This window comes from Pangasianodon hypophthalmus, chromosome 21, assembly GCF_027358585.1.
Source record: "Pangasianodon hypophthalmus isolate fPanHyp1 chromosome 21, fPanHyp1.pri, whole genome shotgun sequence".
Classification (NCBI taxonomy): Eukaryota; Metazoa; Chordata; class Actinopteri; order Siluriformes; family Pangasiidae; genus Pangasianodon; species Pangasianodon hypophthalmus.
The window spans coordinates 4,397,417-4,417,041 of record NC_069730.1 but is presented as its reverse complement, the minus strand read 5'-3'; the positions used below and the strand labels follow the sequence as shown (position 1 = coordinate 4,417,041).

General features: G+C 37.8%; 1 protein-coding gene across 1 annotated transcript; it reads left to right on the top strand.

Moving 5' to 3' along the window:
• Positions 1–11,839: 11,839 nt before the first annotated feature.
• Positions 11,840–18,548, top strand: LOC113543162 (myosin regulatory light chain 2B, cardiac muscle isoform). The gene is made up of 7 exons (XM_026941225.3): positions 11,840–11,919; positions 13,257–13,343; positions 13,593–13,668; positions 14,625–14,729; positions 14,814–14,892; positions 16,137–16,185; positions 18,277–18,548. Exons 1-7 carry the CDS (start codon positions 11,917–11,919, stop codon positions 18,379–18,381), a joined length of 504 nt encoding a protein of 167 aa, XP_026797026.1. The 5' UTR covers positions 11,840–11,916; the 3' UTR covers positions 18,382–18,548.
• Positions 18,549–19,625: the final 1,077 nt, after the last annotated feature.

Here is a 19,625-nt window from a genome sequence, read left to right as displayed (position 1 = left end):
GTGCGTGGAGTTTGCATGTTTTCCCCGTGCTTCGGTGGTTTCCTCCAGGTACTCTGGTTTCCTCCCCCAGTACAAAGACGTGTTGTAGGGTGATTGGCATTTCCTAATTGTCCATAGTGTGAATGAGTGTGTGCAGTTATGCCCTGTGATGGGTTGGCACCTCATCCAGGATGTGCCCTGAGCCTGGGATAGGCTCCAAGCTACCCCACAACCCTGAGCAGGATAAGGGGGATGGGTATTATTATTATTATTATTATTATTATTATTATTATTACTTTAATAAGCTTGTAATAACCAGGGCCTGATAAATAGTGGATTGTAAATGTATCCTTGATTAATGGAAAAATACAAACAAAAAGCACCTCTTCTATATTATAATATATTATATATTTATTATATTATATAAGCTTATATTTAGAACACAGCCTGTTAGGCATTGGGTGATAATTAACTGTTAAGAGCTTATAAAATAAACAAAGAGAAATAAAATTAACAAAATTAAAATACAATGCTCACTCATAGTAACAACAAATTGTGCTCAACGTCCAGAACCACCACTGATTGATAATTTAGATGATTCTATACTCATCATGCTGGTTAATTATAAATATTAAATAAAAGGCATTGCAATAGTCTAAAATTAATAAGATATAAGATAATAAGATATAAGTTATCATTTTTAGTATTAAGCAGGGATTAACTTGAGGTCACGTCCTCTAGAAATATTTAAGGTCACTGTTACGCATATGATAATTACTCGCTCTTGTTTTGCTGTTGAGCCAACATGTGAGTCGTGAGTTACTAGAATAATTATTACTAATCTTTCAGTGTGAATTCACCTGAAGAGAAATTGTACACTAAAGCCTAGTATAGTAAGCTATTTTGAAATAGCTCAAGTCTCCACATTGCATTAAATGTAGCCTAGAAAAAGTTCAGGAGAGGAATACATGTCTAATCTAGTCAAACAAGCCATGTGTTCTGGCTAGCACGCCACTCATCACCCAGCCAGCAGAGAACCCCATCGGCGACGTGTTCACACAACCTCTGACCCCAGGGTCATGCTTAGGGTCAAGGGCAAGGTCAGGGGTGAGCAGGGTGCAGGAGCCCTCACTAATCATGACTTTCTCACATATCTCATTTCTTCTTTTTTTTTTTTTTGCTTTCCTTTGGACATTTGGACATTGACCAGAAAGAATTGAGACGTCCCATCATCCTCCTGAGGGGAAGTAGAAAAAAAGAGCGAATGGAGAAAAGATCAATACAAGTGAAGGAGAAAGGGAGGGCAGCAAATCATCTAGAGGAGTGTATAGCAAGACTAGGGTCAGCCCTCTGCTGGACAAATCAAACCCCAGCACTCTTTTAAAGTTTTGCTCTCCTTCTACACAGAGTTAGGCTGCTCTTAGACAGCGGTGTGAAAATTCGCACGTTCTTCATGTAAATATATAAATGCCCTGGAGACAAGTAGTAATCCAGCAACTTGTGCGTGTTGTTTGTGCTTCGCCACACCTTTCGCCTTTTGTCTCTGAAAATAAGAACAGGTTCTTAAATACCAGACCTGGTAAAAGATCAGAGCTGTGAAAGGCAGTTTCACAAATGTTGACCTTGGGACACTTGAAAGAAAAATAATAAAGTGAACAGGGCAAAAAAAAAGAACAAAACCAATGACCAGTCAGCAGTAATTCTAACTAGGCTTTCATTCAGTACTTAGCAGCGTTAGCATTTTTGCGGCTTGAAGTACCACTTTAAAAGATGATCTTGCACTTTGTGAGAAGTGAGCTTTCGTCTGGAATCTTCTTGTTATCTCGAGCAGGTACATGACATATGACAGGTACTCTTTCTCTCTCTCTCTCTCTCTCTCTCTCTTGGGCAGGGATGATAAAAGCTTACACTCATGCCAGGCCTCCTTTGCAAACACTGCTATGACAATGTGTGGCTCAGTGGCGTGCCAGAGAAGGAAAATAGCTCCACATTACGAAGAGAAATGATCTATTGATCAGGGCAGTGTTTGCTCACTGAAGGCCACGTCCCTTCATGGATGACTGCATATGACAAGGAAGTGGTTGTGTGTGTGTGTGTGTGTGTTGGGACTGTGAGAAGAAACATACAGCTTGTCAGAAAGCATTGAGAACTAACTTGTTTCATGAACATACCAAAATATTAAATGTAACTATAAACGGATAAAAAATATTATGTGTCAGACTTTAATAAATGATGTTATTGGAAAATAATCAACTTCAGGTCGTTACTCTGCTTCGCATCAAGCCACCCCGTCATTGATTATTTTCCTTTTTTTGTATAGCCCATTGTATAACATCTTCACCGATTCTCATAGCTCATAGCCACAAAATAAGGATTGAACAACATGGCAAGAGTTAGTTTGACTTACACTGATGTTCTGTGTCAAAACTTTCAGTCTTTGCACTTTATTCACAGAATCCTGACACTGTTGCTTTGATTAGAGAAGCGCACACAGCACTGGGGTTTTGCTGAAAGAGTCTTCAAGGTGCAGTAAAAGGAAAAAAAAAAATATTGCTATTGATTTTTCAAAGTCAGCTGCAAAGAGACCTTGATGTTGAGTTCCCTCTCTCTCTCTCTCTCTCTCTCTCTCTCACACACACACACACACACACACACACACACACACACACACACTCGCTCCAGCACTGTGCATTGATAAAACTCTCTTTAATGTTACAAACTGACAGAACTTTCATGTTCTCACAGTTTTCCATGGACGGCCTAAAAAGAAAACTGATAATTCACAAACACATTTTCTAACACACATGGCACCAGTGTAAGAAAATGTGTCTTTAAATGAGTTACCTTATGGTTGTCTTTCTTTCTCTACCAGTGCAGGTTTTTTTTTTTTAAGAAAGCGTCCTCATGTTTACTCACTGGAACAACAGATTGTTTGACACTCAAAAGTGTCAAAAACACTGAACCAACACTGATTGATGAAATAGCTGATTCTGTCACATTCGGTAATCATTGCTATGGGTGCTTTATTAATGTGCATGTGTTTTTAAGTTAACTATTATGCTAGTTTGTGTGTTAGCCTATTTACTCCAGTTACCAATGAACTGAATGAATATCACATGAATATCATGTGAGACGCTTGTCCAGAATGGCTGAGTGACTCAGATAAACCAGGAGAGATGATGTACTGAGTTCTGCACTGGTTCTGCCATTTTTACTGAAAATATATGACATGTCTATTATACTGTTGCAATTGAATTACAAGCTTTCTGAATTATCAAATTGATGCAAATTGATCAAATATCAGAGAATTGGCAAATCATTAAAAAATGAAGACACTTTCATAAGTGCATGAGCATTGTTGCCTCACAGCTCCAGGGTCACCGGTTCGATCCAGAGCTCGGGCTACTGTCTGTGTGGAGTTTTACATGCTCTCACTCTATCTCTCTGTTCTCTGGTTCCCTCCCACGTCTCAAAAACATGCTATAGTTAAAGCGGCTACACTAAATTGCCCCTAGGTGTGAATGTATGTGTTCGTGGTGGCCAGTGATGACCTTACATCTAGGGTGTATTCCTACCTCACATCCTGTGCTCCCGGGATAGGATCCCGATCCGCCGTGACCCGGATCAAAGCAGAAGTACGCTGCAAAACATGATCTTAGCAAGTAAAAATATCTTAAATATCTTAATAAGCAAATTCAACTAATATTTCGCTTTATTAGATTAGATTGTGTATGAGTTTATTAAGATATAAGATTAATAAACTTTTAGTAGTATAAGTTTTAGGTTAAGATTATTAAGCCCTATTTTTTTTCATTTCTACCTTGAAATTTTCTTATTCTATTGGTAGATCATTGCTCTTATTTCAAGCAATTTTTTCCAGAAAGAAGCCAAATTATCTAAGACAATTTTAAAACCAAAAAGAGTAAATATGCCTAGAAATAGGTTTAATGGTCTGATATTTGTTATATAATAATCTTAAAATGAGAAATATTAGATCACTTTTCCTTTATTCATGATATCTTCACTTGCTACCTTTTTTTTTTTTTTTTTGCAGTGTAAGTACATAAACAATAAATGCAAAGTCATTCAGGAAACCAAGTAATACAAAGAACAATCAGTAGAAAATAAATGCAGAGAACTTGAACATAAGAACACACATTAATTAAAAATATTTCGTTAAAGCCCAGGCTAGGATGGTGCCTCCAGGACTCCTGTTATCGACACAAAATGTTCTTTCGATACATAGCTAATTTATTAAACAAATAGGGAAAATGAAAGAAAAACATGAGAAAACATGAGCAATTATCCAGCTGAAAAAGCACAGGCCGAGCTGGTCAAACTGGTCGATGGAGACAGTTGCTAGTAATGCAACACGGCAGGAGAGCAATTAGACAATCTCAAACATTTATTAAGCAATTTTGACAAGTATTCTGGAAGCTCAAAATTAATTTACCTACCAGTAAAGATGGTCTACCAGTTTGACTAGCTCAGCCTGTGTTTTGGAAGCTGATAGCTGGTCAGACCAAGCTGTTTTTTTTTGTTGTTGTTGTTTCAGCAGGGTAATAAAGACTTTAATTGTGGACAAACACCAAACAAATCACCTCTAATTAAGAAGGAAGGGAGTTAGCTAATCTATCAGTCAAAAGTCCAAATGAACAACAGAAAACTTCCGTCACTCCCTTGCTAACAAAAGCAATGGAAAAAATAATCCAAAAAGAAAATGGCACACAATCCCTACAGGCATTTCTACAATGCTGTGAGTACATAGTTTGCTCCTGTTACAAAGGAAAAGCTATTTATGCTATCTTAAGTGGTTGTAGCCAGATAATTGACAGTAAAAACACCAATAAAGCTAGTGACTAGCTGGAAAGCAGGAAAGTATACATACACCATAGAAGACACAAGGCATACTACTCCTACTGTACTCATCATTAAACCCACATAAAAACAATATGTACTCATATTTTCAGTATGACAGTGATGACGTACTGCTACCCTACTACCCAAATTTCCAAGTAAGCTTCGTGGACAGAACAATCTTGGTAGTGTACTCTATCCTACAATGCAACCTAGTGAAGTCATTTTTAAAAATACTGATAAGCAGATAACCAAAAAAAAAAAAATCACCTTGCTTTAAGTAATTTATTGCCTGGGTGAGCAAGCTAATGCTCATTGACAACCATTAGCAATGGCTAATTAAGCTGGATAATGTGCTTTTCTTCGTTTCATAGCTGTGGCTATGTCAGAGCTATGAAATTAACACATTTAATATTAATATTTCACCTCAAAGTCTCATTCATTACTTGAGGTCATGGTTAAATTGAAACAGAACAGAAAATGAGCTGTTTACGCTAGTTAGCTGTTAGTCTGTTTACGTTTTTAAGGCTAGAGTAGCATTTCTAGCTTCAAACACTAAAAGGCTAACACATTTTGCATGACAGTAACTGAAAATACACCGAAATAAGGCAATATCAGCTTAATCTTTGGGAACAGTGAAGAGTAAAAGTAGAGGTAGTGAAAGTCTTTACTTAAGTGAAAATGGAATTCCTCGTCTAAATTCCTCACATTTATGAGGTAAAATTTGAAATAAAGCTTCAAATTTTTCACTCAAGTTAAGGTAGAAAAGTATAAACTCTTACATTTAATCAAAATACAAAAGTACAAGAACGATAACACACACTGAGTTTAGATCCTCAAGGTAAATTCGTGCCCCTTTTCACCTAATCTCTCAAATGTTAGCTAGCGTGATAATAGCACTGACCATACAAACTCGTTGAATGCACATAGCTAGCTTCCTTTATAAATAAAAAGTGTACATAGCATCAGATAGATTACAGTGATAGGTATTGTGTATCATTTTTTGCTGTCAAATTGTGTTAAATTTTAGATTTGTTAGGAATTTAGATCCTTGACTCTACCTGATGCTAAAAAAAAACCCTGCTGAAAAAAAAATATAGAAACCCTCATAGAATTTGTAATGGTTTTAATGGTTATAATGGGAATTGTATTAGTTTTAATGGAAACTGTAATGGTCCCTGTGGGTCTCTACTGGTAATTTCTTGCCTCCAATTGGTGGCATGTTATGTCTATTTGATACCATTAAGGACCTTCATCCTTAATATGTCCTACTACATGGTAATGGTTTTAATGGTTAACAGCTGATGGTTTGTACTGGTATTTGTAGTGGAAACCATTAGAATTTCTGTGATGGTTTCTATTGTTTTTTTCACCAGGGAACGTCACCTTGTGACTTTACAAATACATGATTCTAGAGAAATGTAGGTATGTTTGAAAATGTGGTGAGTAGAAAGTAGAGATTTCTTTTGCAAGTCCAGGATATGAAGTGAGAGAAAACTCAAGTATACAGAATACTTATAGTATAACATGTATATTAGCCACCATTAGCTTCTTCACCACACAAGATGTTACTGCTGTCTTTCCAAATAGCTGTTAAGGTTTGGCTTCTCTTTCTCCCAGGGGTTGGCTTCTTTCCATCTCTCCTCTCTCTCTCTATCTCTCACTCACAACCCCTTCAGAAGCTCACATCTCCTGCCAGTGATTTGTTCTTCCAGCCCACCGACGCTCTGCGTATCCCCCACTTCCCCACGCTCCTGCCATTTCTGTCTCCCCGGTGGACGCCCCCATCCTCCATCCCAGGCACTCCTCGCTTCCCTGCCTCCTCCTCCTCCTTGTCCTGTCTTATCTTGCTTGTTTTAATCCAACGTCGCCTCTCAGGAGACCAGGCCTAATTTTAAATAGCTGCTGGTACATGGGATTAAAGTTTAATTATGAGGGATGCCGGCCCTCTCAGAACAATTGAGGAATTAAAGAAATGGGGGCATGCAAAGTGCACTGGGTTCTGCCTGCTTCGAAGAGTTCCTGTGTGTATGTGAGAGAGATGATGTGATGTGTTTATGAGAAACTGCGGTAAAGTTTATGGCCTACATTAGATTAGTGTATGATGATGTGATGTGTAAAGGCACTGAGTTCAGCCATGCTGCTGATTGTTATGTATGCAGCTGAGGCGCCACTCAGTGGTAGCTGAATATTATTACACAGATTTTATACCCTGCTTGATTACAGGAAAATGGTGTATGGGTAATTATCTGCATTTATTCTACACATCACACTGAGATAGTCATATTAGATTTTACATTTACATTTATTCATTTTCTGATGCTTTTATTCTGACCACAGAACTAAGCATTTGAAGGCTTTTGCTCAAGACCTGGACAGACTAAAAAGCTAAAGCTCTGCTGCATCACTCTCTTTAGGTAGTGACAAAGCAAGGGATAAATCCCACTGGTTCCGTTATCAACGGGTAGTCAAACGGCATTGTGGGTAATTTAGGAAACCATTAGTCAAAGTGAAAATAGACCAGCATGTCGATGAAAGATGTTTCAACTAAAAAGGTCATATCAAAATTTCATTACAAAATAAATCACGGACTCTACTGAAGATCATGTCATAATTATAAAGATTAATATGCAAATCATTCAGAGTGGATTTTTCCTTTAAGTGACGTCACCATGAACTAGCAGTTTTTTTGACAAGCTGTCAGAATGCACCATTGTGTTCATCTATTGGACACAAACCGGCTCACATGTGTATCAAAATAAAGACTGCATTAATGTTGAAATTTGCAAGCATTAAATTTCCCATATTCATATTAACTACCAGTAAAGAGACTCAAGAGCAACCAGTAACCTCAAAATTATTGTGTGTCCTGACTGACAAATAATCCAACTTACACTACAGCGCTGTCGAATTCTCGGATCTGATTGGTCAGAATTCTCTGATCTGAGTGGTCAGAAGCTCTGGCTACATCTAATACTATATTGTTCTTATGGTAACAACTTACACAGGGACTAGTATGGCAAATGCTCCACATACTACAAAAAGCATAAAACTTAAACTTATATAAATGTCTAATAAATGTCTAATAAAATTATAATGTTTATTTATTATAAATTTTTATTAGACATTTATTTAAGTTTAAGTTTCCAGTGTCAGTGCTTCATAACAGTCAAAGGTAAAGCTATAACTTTACGTTTTCTGACACCAGAAAGTATTCAGCACGGACAGTTTTGTGGTTTCTTGGTAACATGACAAGCTGCATTTTTTTTGTCTTATTAACTTCACAAGCAAAAATGATAGTCTGGTGAAGGAACGATGTAAGTGATAACAGAAACTAACTTGCTGATGTTTCACTACATTAAACTTACCTATAACAGACAAAATGTACAATGTGTCATTTTCTATTTAAAAAATTGTTAGCATTGGCAAATAGCTATGGTGTCATGTAAAATAGTCAACTTCAGGGTTGTAATAGTAACGCCGCTTCATGTCAGCATAGCACATAACACATAGCACATAGCACATAACACTACCCTGTCGTTGACCTGTTCGATGCATTTACAGTATTCATTCATTCATCCTTAGTAACAGCCTGGTCAGGGTTGCTGTGGTTTAAATTAGGCTACTAGTTTGTTTAGTTATTAAATATTGTGGGCAGGTCCAAATGAAAATAATAATGATGTGAGCAAGATTTTAAAAAAGTTGAGACTAATTATGAACTTAAGTGATGTAACTGAGGCTGAGGAACCGTCAGAGTCAGAATTCATACACAGTGCAGACAATGGTGAAAAAAGACTACAACCTCGGTTAGACCACGTCTACTTTGGGTTTAAATCTGAATACAGATACAGATATTTGGAGCAGTAAACAAATACAGATAGCGTCATTGCGTTACAGCCATAAAATCCAGGTACAAACACGCAAATGAGTCTGTCATGAGTTTCATTAAAGAAAATTCAAAGTTACATTGAAGTAGTGGAGCATTTACTACTTGCTCATAAATAGCAACAACCCTCTAAAAGAGCATATCAGTAGGCCTGAGTGTCATCTGTGCGCATCATAAACTAAAAAAGGTTTATGAAATATGGAGCCATATGGTTGGAGATAAACTAGAGCCTAATTACCAAGACATCAACAAAAGCTCTCACAAAAATAACCTAATAATAAACATGACTAAACCCTAAACACACCCATTGCACACGTGTTGCAACACACACACACACACACACACACACAGTAAAAGTATTCATCCTTACATACACACACTTATACATACACTACATGCTTAACCTGGTCAGTTGACCATGAAGATTTCATGAACTCTGAACAGGTAAAAGTGTGTCTTGCAAAATTTCACACACACACACACACACACACACATTTTCCAAGCCTGTCTGCTGCTGCCAACCCTTTATAAGTGACCTCATAAATAATTCCAATAATGCCCAAGTCTATATTTATCCCCTGACCCCACTCTGGGCTTACTTCTCCACCTGTCCAGGTTGTGTTTTCCCAATAGACACCACCGTTTCCCTGCCAGGAGCCACAAATGGTGGTCTGCCTGTCAGTTTTTGTGTGGCAACTAAGAATAAATGTAGCACGGATCATATTAATCATTCATTTCTCTCCCAGTTTGGATATGGACTCAGTGATGACATAATAACGATGGTGGTCTGGGTCGTGGAATAAAATTCAGAACAAAGTACCATGGGATCATTTTCTCCATCCATTTAACCCTCTTTAACTAGCGTCTGGCTGCATATGGATCAGCGCTGGAACTTCTGAGCCCTGGTCTATTTTAGTCCTCAATACATGGAAAGAGTTTAATCACAAGCTTAGGTGAGGGTGACTGTAATTCGGTTCAGTGATGAGGGGCAAGCAGCATTTGAAAAATGCCTTTAAAGTTACGAATCTACACCAGTCTTTTGAAGAGTTGATAGTTTGATTTTCCTTCTACGGCACTTTGGTGTCAGTCAAAACACATTCATATGCATCACTGGTGCGTAGGGTTTTTGCAGGTCAATTAAATGTATTTTGTGCCAGAGAAGGCTTACTGTTAGCTCGCTAAGACTGTCTACGATTGGCTAATGCACGTATACGTTAACGTACATTAATCAACGTCAAAAATTAAACTATGGGCAACTTACTATAATCTTTCCCAATTTTTAGATGTGGATCAGCAATGCTTATTCTGACAATGAGTCCAAAAAAGTGGACCACATTTTCATTGTGTGCTAGCTGCCCTTGAACATAACCCCTGTCCTGTTTTGTTCAGCCCATTTTTCTTGCTCAATATTGACTTGAGCAACAAACAGTAGGTTTGTGTGAAGGGTTTGCTGTAAGCACAATATGTCACACTCAGAGGCATGCCAAATCTGCCAACTTCAGAAGCATGAACTACACACAGGTCATTTGCATAATCTGAAAGACACACCCAGAAATTCGACTTAAGCACGTGCGTAACCCGAGTCTGAATACACATAACTTTCCCCATTATTTCTGAACTTATGTCGCAGACTTGGCCCTTTAGATGTAGGCTGTACTCATATATAAGGTGTTTCTGAATATGTAGTAAATATGGCATCATTTAGTGTGTGTCAATATGATGAATTATCCCATGCGGTCCTGATGAGAATAACTCTTGGCTCTTGCAAACACACATAGTTAGGTCATGCACTGGCAAGACCCCGTGACTCGTGATGCCTTATGTTTATTGAGCAGATAATTCATCCGAACTATGCTAACATGCCCGACAATGAACAACAGCTAGTGAAGACCAGTTAGCATGACACCTGTATACCTCTACACCGTATCATTATACACTGAAAAATTAGTTAAGGTGCATAATAGGACCTTAAGAGCCACTGATGTACCTTTAAAGCTTTACTCTACAAGCCAATTAAAGGTACACTACATGCACTTTCCCAGGTAAAAGATACATACTGAAGGTACAAATCATGTAACTCGATGGTACCACCTCAGCGATAAAGAACAGTACAGTTTGGTACCTGAGAATGTAGGGTTGAGTTTGGCATGTGGAGATCCAAGAAAATGTCACACAATCCCTCCATCTCTGTGTTTAAAAAAAAATAACAGACCAGATTAATGTTGTTTTTATTGTTGCTGCTGTTATATATGTTTCAACACTAGAAATATTAAACTAAACACTATTTCTGTACAATAAGATGTGAAAAAGCAGGTATGATATCCAAAGTTAACCACTGAAAGATGAAGTTCAAAAGTCTGACGTTAATGAGACAGTCGATTTGCTTAGACTTTTAACATAGTAGGCTAGCCAGTGAGCTAACTGATTGATAGCTTTTATCCGCGTAGCTACAATTCTGGTGTCTGCCATGGTAAGATTTGTGGTTTCACCATCATTTAAACACAATATCACCTTAAAATTTACGATAAGTTTTACGATAACGACAGCACACATAATTAGCCTCACTAGCTTTCATTCCTTGTTAACACTATTTAAAGTGAGAGTTCTGAGGATCGTGACATTGATCTTTTAAAGTCATCGAGCTCTTAAGGTCACAGATTATTGATTTTTGAATCTTCAAGCAGTGACTTTATCTTCAAAATTTACAGCATCTCATTAAAAAAACACTAACTCCTTCTTGAAATCTGAATGCAGGTTTTAGCAACTAGCCACATTTACGTAGTAGCTAGCACCTACTATTTTGAATTGATAGGTGCTTTGTGTTGAGACTAATGGTTTTTCTTGTTAAACCGTTGCTATTCACACTAGAACATGAATGCTGCAGAGAATTTAGGTTCATATCAACTGTACTAACCCCATTCTCTGAGGTCTTGCCATCTAATGGTAGTAGCACCTGTGATAAGGACACGATCATGGACACGGCTCTCTCTTTAAAGAGGCCAAAGAGTTGCACATGGTCCACATACCTCACAAGGGTGGTTAGTTACTGCATATTTCCAAGCTAGCCTCTATTGTCTAAATTTAGAGCAGGTATGCCTGGCACTGCACATTTCGTATATAAAACAGTAGCGCTGGGACTCTATTGTCTCCCCAGACGTTAACTGTGTGCCTGCAGGACCTCAGCCACCATCACAATGGTAGGATATCCTTCAAGTCCTGGTTTTATTAATGATTTAATAGTGATAGATGAGCAGGTAATTAATTAGTGTTACTGATGCATGCAGAGGATTGTGGACAATAACTGTGTCAAGGTCAATTGCATGTTGGATAATAAATTGCAAAATTTCAGGATGATGTCAACACATTACTTTAAGATCACGTCCGAGCATAAATCAATGCTGCAATTTGGTTTATGAATCATGTTTAAGACACAACATGGTGTCATGCTTGGAAATTCATAAAAAGTTATATGAAAAGTCACTAAGCTTAAGGTAATAGTCATAGATTGGGTTAGCTGTTACATCCTTTCTTATGAATTTAAATGAATACCAGTGAAATTGTCCTGAATCATCCTTACTCGTTTGAAATCTTATGTACTCAAATTGCCCTTATTTGTTTAAATCTCTATCATAAATTCTCAGCAAAAAAAATATAGTAAGCAATAAAGACAGACTTAATACCTTAAAGACTTGGGCTTTATTTATCAATCTTTTAGTAAAGTTGTTTGTAAATCTTTTCGTAGGCCAAATCCTGTTTTCGAAGTAAACATTCCTGCAAGGTTTACAAAAGTTTTAGTAATGCTGAAACCGCTTAGAGCGCCTCGTAAGTGTGGTGTGCACTAAATCTTCCAGTAATGCAGCTTAGCCACTGCAGAGCACCTCGGCTACCACAGAGACACACTTCTCTTCCTCCTTTTATATGACGCCATTTCTTTTGTCCAAATTATTATGGGTTTGTTTTGAAATGTTTTATTTCAAGTTTAATATGAAATGACAATTTTCACTAACGACATTTATAAAACAAATAAGCTATTTAAACATGACAATGTAATCTGTATATACATTGTTAGCAACTAATTAATACCAGATTACTTGTATAAATGCTCGAACGAACAATTTACGAATAAATTAGTTTGTATTGTGGTTGATAATTTAGGCCTGTTATTTCTAACTTGATTGCTGCTTTGAGTAAAAAAAATGGTACCAATAGCTACCCCTAGGAATCTGAATATCTGATCAGTTATAGATTATAATATCCTGCAATAACTATAATCTACATATACGTGCATCCAGCAAAAGAAGTGACTCATCATATGAGAATTTAAAAAAAATAAAAATGACTACAGAACATAATAAAAGTACAAATAAATAAATAAATAAATAAAAGTTTGTATCCAGAGTCACACAAGCATTAGTTTATGAAGAATTAACATGTGTTATGTTTTATTTACAAGAATGTGAATAAGAAAATTCGAATCATATGTTTCATTTGGTATACCATAATTCTTTTAATAATCTCTGCTGATGTTCTTCAGCCACCCAAAAAGGCCAAGAAGAAGGAAGCAGCCAGCTCCAATGTGTTCACCATGTTCGAGCAGTCTCAGATTCAGGAATTCAAAGAGGCAAGAGCCTTTTCCTCATTTATCCTAACACGTATGATATATGATATCTCCAAACAATACAAACCATAACTCACAGGAGCTTTGAGCTTAACAGCCGATTCCTTGGCTGAGACCAGACATAGGCTATAATCACTGTAATTTACAGTGCACATGATGGATGGACTCTTAAGACATTAGTCGTAGCACATTTCTTTGATATATAGAGAGCGGATGATGTGTCTTGAGTTAGCGTGTTGTAAATGCCTGCAGGCGTTCACCATTATGGACCAGAACAGAGACGGATTCATTGACAAGAATGATCTCAGAGACACTTTCGCCGCTGTAGGTAAACACTCTCCGTTTCTCAAGTAACACTTCCAGGGCTGAATCCACGATTGGGGTGTCATTTGTGTCCCGCTGATATTACATTTACAAACATGTATGGAAATTAAAAGATATTTCAAATAGTTTAAACATATGTGCTGGCTTTAGATAAGTAATGCAAAACAGTTATAAAACCTCTAAAGAATATAGAAAGCAGCATTTGTGCCTGTCCCTGATCACTATAACTCCACTTTATCATATCATAAAAATCATATTATTTTCACCTTAATGTGTGAATCCATTTAACAGGTTGTGCTTGAACCATCTTCTTCCATGACATGTCAGTTATACTGTAGGTTATGAAAAATGTAGATTTTAGTCCGAAAACATTAACGTTAACACATCGAACTTTATGAAATATTTGGAATTTTGCATCTGAATTTTTCATCTGAATTTCACTTTGAAAGTACAACCTTGTTACCCAAATTATAGTTTAGAAGTAAACTATTAATTAAAAAAAAAAACATTTTAAGTGAATCATTAGAATGTGTTAATGCCAGCAGCATGGATTCTAGTTAACTACAGTTTGTGTATTTGCTAATTCTATGCTAAAAACTCAACCGTGTTACTCATTTAAGAGCAAAGTGCAAAATACAAGAAACCTTGCTGCAAATGAGATTGTTGCCACATTTTTAATTAAATGTATTTTTTATTTAAGTTTATTCTTAAGAGCTATAAGGGCTAAATGGAACCCCATTAATGAAATGGAACGGCCCAATATTCAAGTTGCCTCACAAGATATTGATCTAGGATTCTGGATCATAAGACACATAACATACATGAAACGAGCAGTTTGTATGGCACGTTAAAAAAAGAAGCTTCATACAAGTTTAAGAGAACTTTAGCTGACATGGATGTTCTGTGATGTTTCTGTGCACACGCTTGTCCGTGTGTGTGTGTGTGTGTGTGTGTTTTCAGGTCGTCTGAACGTAGGGAGTGATGAGCTTGATGACATGCTAAAGGAAGCCCCAGGTCCCATCAACTTCACAGTGTTCCTCAGCATGTTTGGCGAGAAGCTCAAAGGTACACTCCAGCTTCAGTTACATCAATGACACATTGATAAATCTAATCCCAGATTATCTCGTCTAACTAACAAGGACTTCTCAGGTACTGACCCGGAGGAGAACATTCTGAACGCCTTCAAGATCTTCGACCCAGAGGGTACTGGTGTACTGAAGGGAGATGAGTGAGTGATTAGCTCTTAAGGCTATTGTTTGTTCTTGTACAGTTGCTATTTTCATGGTCAAAAAGACATAAAAGCCTGCACTGATTGATGGATGCAAACCACTTTGGTCCAAAATTGCAATAAAATGAACACATATTAGGATCTCTTCTTGGTCTTGAATGCCAAAACTGTATTTAAAGGTCCACTGTAGCACAATGTGAAAAGAGAAAAAGCTTCTGTTGAGAGTTCTATCAGCCAGCTGGTTATTTCACCACTAAAATACTGATATGAAATCTTTAACTATAACTAAGATCTAATCAGCTGCCATTACAAAAAATAGTTTTAAAAAAGCCAATTTGATTGGATATCACAGCAGCACAAATAATCACACCTCTTAATAATGTAACCATTCGAACTACACTTTTTTTTTTTTTTTTTTTTTTTTACAGTTATGTTGCTCTTGCAAGAAGAAATCCACTGCCTCAATCCTATACCACATTCCTGTGTATAATCATGAAAATAGGGCCCTTGGATGCAATCACACTCCTGACAATAAAAAAAATCATCCTTATGCATTACACATAAGCAAAATTTCTGTTTGTTTAATACAAACATGGCGACGCGTCGATACAGTGCCTTGCTTTCCTTGAAGTCGAACCACTTGTTATGATCACATTTTGTAGTGTTACAGCCTTGTACTGAATGGACTTAACTGAGATTTTATGTCATGAATCTACACCAAATAGCCCATAATAGTGAATAGTTAAGGAGGAAAACTCAATATCGTTCACCAAATTATTTACAATAATAACGAGCCATATGAAGTCCAGCTTGGAGATTGCCAAAAGACATGTTGGAGACTCAGCAAACATGTGGGAAAAGTTCCTCTAGTCTGACGAGATGAAACTCTAACTCTTTGGATTTGGTACAAAGTGCTACCTTTGGTGGAAACCTAACACTGCTCATCAGCCTGAGAATACCATACACACGGTGACGCATAGTGGTGGTAGCATCACATTGAGCGTTACCCTTGGCCTCTTGGTTGCTTCTCTGACTAAATTGTGGATTTAGTTGTACTCTGTGGGTTTGTTCAAAGTTTGGGATGTTTGAAATACTGTATAATCCCAATTATGTCCACTTCAGTTCCAGGTAGTAACACTACAAAATGTGGAATATTTCAAGGGGGATGTATACTTACTCGCAAGGCACAGTGCAATAACAGTGACTATTTCATGTTCCGTTCGTGTTTTTCTGTTATCCAACAGGATCAAGTTTTACCTGATGTCTCAAGCAGACAAATTTACAGAAGCTGAGGTGAGCAACATGAATGGACACTTCTTTGGTTGCTTTTTTTTCAGGAAAAAAAAAAAAAACACTAGCTGGAGCTGTTCTGATATAAAAAAAAAGTTGCTCACGAGAGGCATACACAATGCTCTTGACAGTCTTAGCTAGTATAGACTAACTAGCCTAACTAGCATGCTATCTGTATGAGCGGTATTATTATCAGTAATAACAATTAAACAAAGCTTGGCAATTAAATATTTTCAATTTATATGTCATATATCATTATTTAATGAGTAACTAACAAGACTAATTTTTCACTGCCATTTTGTCCTCCATACTGCTGGATAATATTTCAGACAATGGATTTAATAGAACACACATACACACACACACACGCGCGCTAACACAAAAGAAACACAATATCGGCCTTCCAACTGGTATTATCTGTGCATTTCCTCTCTCTCCCTCACTCATGCACAATAGTCACTCATTTTGTGTAGCAGCTTTCATGCACCATATATCAAAGCCTTGAAAATAAATGCCTACGTAACACACACACACACACACACTCATTCACACACATAAAAACAAACAAGCCCTCTGTTCCCATGGCAGCGGTGTGCAGTAATCTGATGGCTGGCTTCCCATGGCACCCTGTTCTGACTCACTGATGGCTCCTGTGATTACAATAATCCATCTTCCTGTCAAATACCCCCCAAAACCCCACATAGGATAAGGTGGGGGAGGGGGAAAAATGAACGAAGAAAAATTGCATAGGCACACTTTGGCTCCCATGTGTCCAGCAGATGAGCGGCCATGCTGCGTTGGCAGGGTAATGCACGCTCGGGAAGGGGGGTCCGCAGGGGCTCATGGGCAGCTCTCTTGATCAACCATGTGGGTACACACAGGAGACATGTGCTCACGCTCATGATCAAACACTGTGCCACTCATTCCCCATGGGCGGATCCCGCTGGGTTTATACCGACATCGACATCAGTTTCAGCTGACGGGAGCAAGAAAAACATACACACCCACATACAGGCACACTGAGAGAGGCAGTGAAGGACAGAGAATGAGTGGAGGGGGAGACAGACAGGGAGACACATTGACCGGGTGAGACAGGGATCAGAGTTGAGACAAAGAAATAAAGCATTTTTATGGATTTTGTATTACTGTCGCACAAGCAAGATTGTATAAACTTTTTTAGAAGGTAGATTTGCTTCTATTGCCATCATGAAAACGCTCAGATTGCTGTCATTTCATGTCACACATTTTATTGCACAACAAAGTACACAATATGCACTTGGTATCAGAGCATTTTAACTATACATGATACCAGTAGCAGTATCAATGATTCATTACTCTACCCAAAATCAGTAAAAGATGCTAATATATTGTGGCATTAGCAAAGAAGACAGACAACCAGGAAGCACTGTAAAAACAATCTACTTGCTCTTTTATAGGCAACATTACACATACAGCACAAACTCAGACTTGGTCTTTATCCACCAAACTGACTTTAGCAGAACGGTAAACACAACGGAAGAGAAAACATATATAATGTAGCAGCACAGACAAACACACAACACTTTCCCATGCTAACAATAACAAACCTAACAAATGGTTTTGCTAAAAGCTAACTATTGTAGTGGTCTTTGTATGCACTGTGGCGTTTTGTGTGATGTTATAGAAATGACTAAGTATGAGCCTGAATGGAAAATAAGCAGCCTTGAGTACAGTCAAACAGTACTCATCTCATAATTAGCATCACAATGTGAGTGCACTAATATTTGATTGGAAGTGTGTACACTACACACTTGATGTATCTGTGATTTTGTTTGATGCATCTGTGATCTTGCACAGGATAAATTTCTCCTAGCATGTGCATCACTATTGTCACGTACCCATCCTTTTGGATGTTTGAGTTTGCATTTTCAATTGTTCTTGCATTTTTATGATCTTCCCCTGCCACAATCGTTTTTAAATATGGAATATGGAGTATTGGGAAACTCAGGCTTGCAACTGAAGAATTTTAACCAAGAGAGAAGTCCACCACTTCCTTTTGTTGTGCCTCTTAAACATTTCAAACATCATTATTTGCTTCATTCCCTTCTCTCACAGATGAATCAGATGTTGCAGATGTTCCCTCTGGACGTTTCTGGTAATCTCGATTACAAGAATCTCTGCTATGTGATCACACATGGAGAGGAAAAGGAGCAGGAGTGAGGAGACAGGGGAGTAAACTTTGATTTGTAATCACATTCATCACTGTCATTGTCATTACGCATTGTCAGTACCTTTGTGGCTGAATATGAGCCTTGAGCTTTGAAGCCCAGAACAATGTGTATGTTGTGGTGTAACTATGAAGATGGATAAAGACTCTCTGGAATGTACACAGCCTCCATGTTGTGGAACAATTCATTCTGACACATTTGTTTAAAAAAAGAAAAGAAAAAAGGTTTGCCACTTAGCATTGTGGCAATTAGCCTGAGGTTAAACTGCTAGCTTCCATTCATTTCTAGTCTTATGAGCATGTTTGGGTGAAATATCCTTTTAAAACATATATGTATGTATTTTAAAGAGGATATTAAAAGACAACTTATAAAAGAGAAAATGAATTTAAGACATAATGTAACATTACAAGGTGGCACAGCTGCTAGCATTGCCGCCTCTGAGCACCAGGGGTACTGGTTCAATCTTGAGATTGGGTTACTGTCTGTGTGGTGTTTCATATATTTTCACAATGTCCCATGGGTTCTCCAGTTTCCTCCCACAAACATGACAGTAGGTGGATTGCATGCATGATACAACAAGCAAAAAAATACCACTGATCTCTTACCACTGCTTTCCTTTGAACCAAAAAATACTTGTTGGGCAGAGGGGTCATAAGACAGTGTCAGGTATCATGGAAGGAAATAAATGGGCCACAACCAGGCAAATTACATCTGAATTCAACATTCACCTCATTTGGCTGATGCTTTTATCCAAAGCAACTTACAGCTTAGACAAGATACACCTGACAAGTTGAAGGTTAAGGGTCTTGGTCAAGGACCCAATTGCAGCAGCTTGGTGGTGAACTCATGACCTTCCAGTCAGTAGCCCAATGCTTTAACCACTGACAGAATGCCATCTCAGAATGCACTGCTTATCTGACTTTGTCTCAAAGAGTCTACAACAGCTGAAGACCATATCATATGCCAATGTTGTCAGGAAAGAAGCTGGATTGTTGAGGACCAATGAAAGGTTGCTTCATGATTCTAATCCAGGTTCCTTTTGCATCACGCTGATGGTAAGATCAGAATTTGGCAGAAAAAGCATGAGTCCATTGAGCCTCCTGTCTGGTGGTGTGCGGGATGTTTTCCTTGATTGCATGAAGGCTTCTGATAAGGACTGAAGATGGTATGGATAGCATGGCGCATATGAACATCATTGTTGACGAAGTTCATGCCCTCGTGGTTACTGTTTATCCA

Excerpts from the sequence above, each read along its gene's own strand:
- LOC113543162 (XM_026941225.3), top strand. Across the intron at positions 13,344-13,592 it reads AGATTCAGGAATTCAAAGAG|GCGTTCACCATTATGGACCA; the intron begins GCAAGAGCCTTT and ends AAATGCCTGCAG. Across the intron at positions 13,669-14,624 it reads AGACACTTTCGCCGCTGTAG|GTCGTCTGAACGTAGGGAGT; the intron begins GTAAACACTCTC and ends GTGTGTTTTCAG.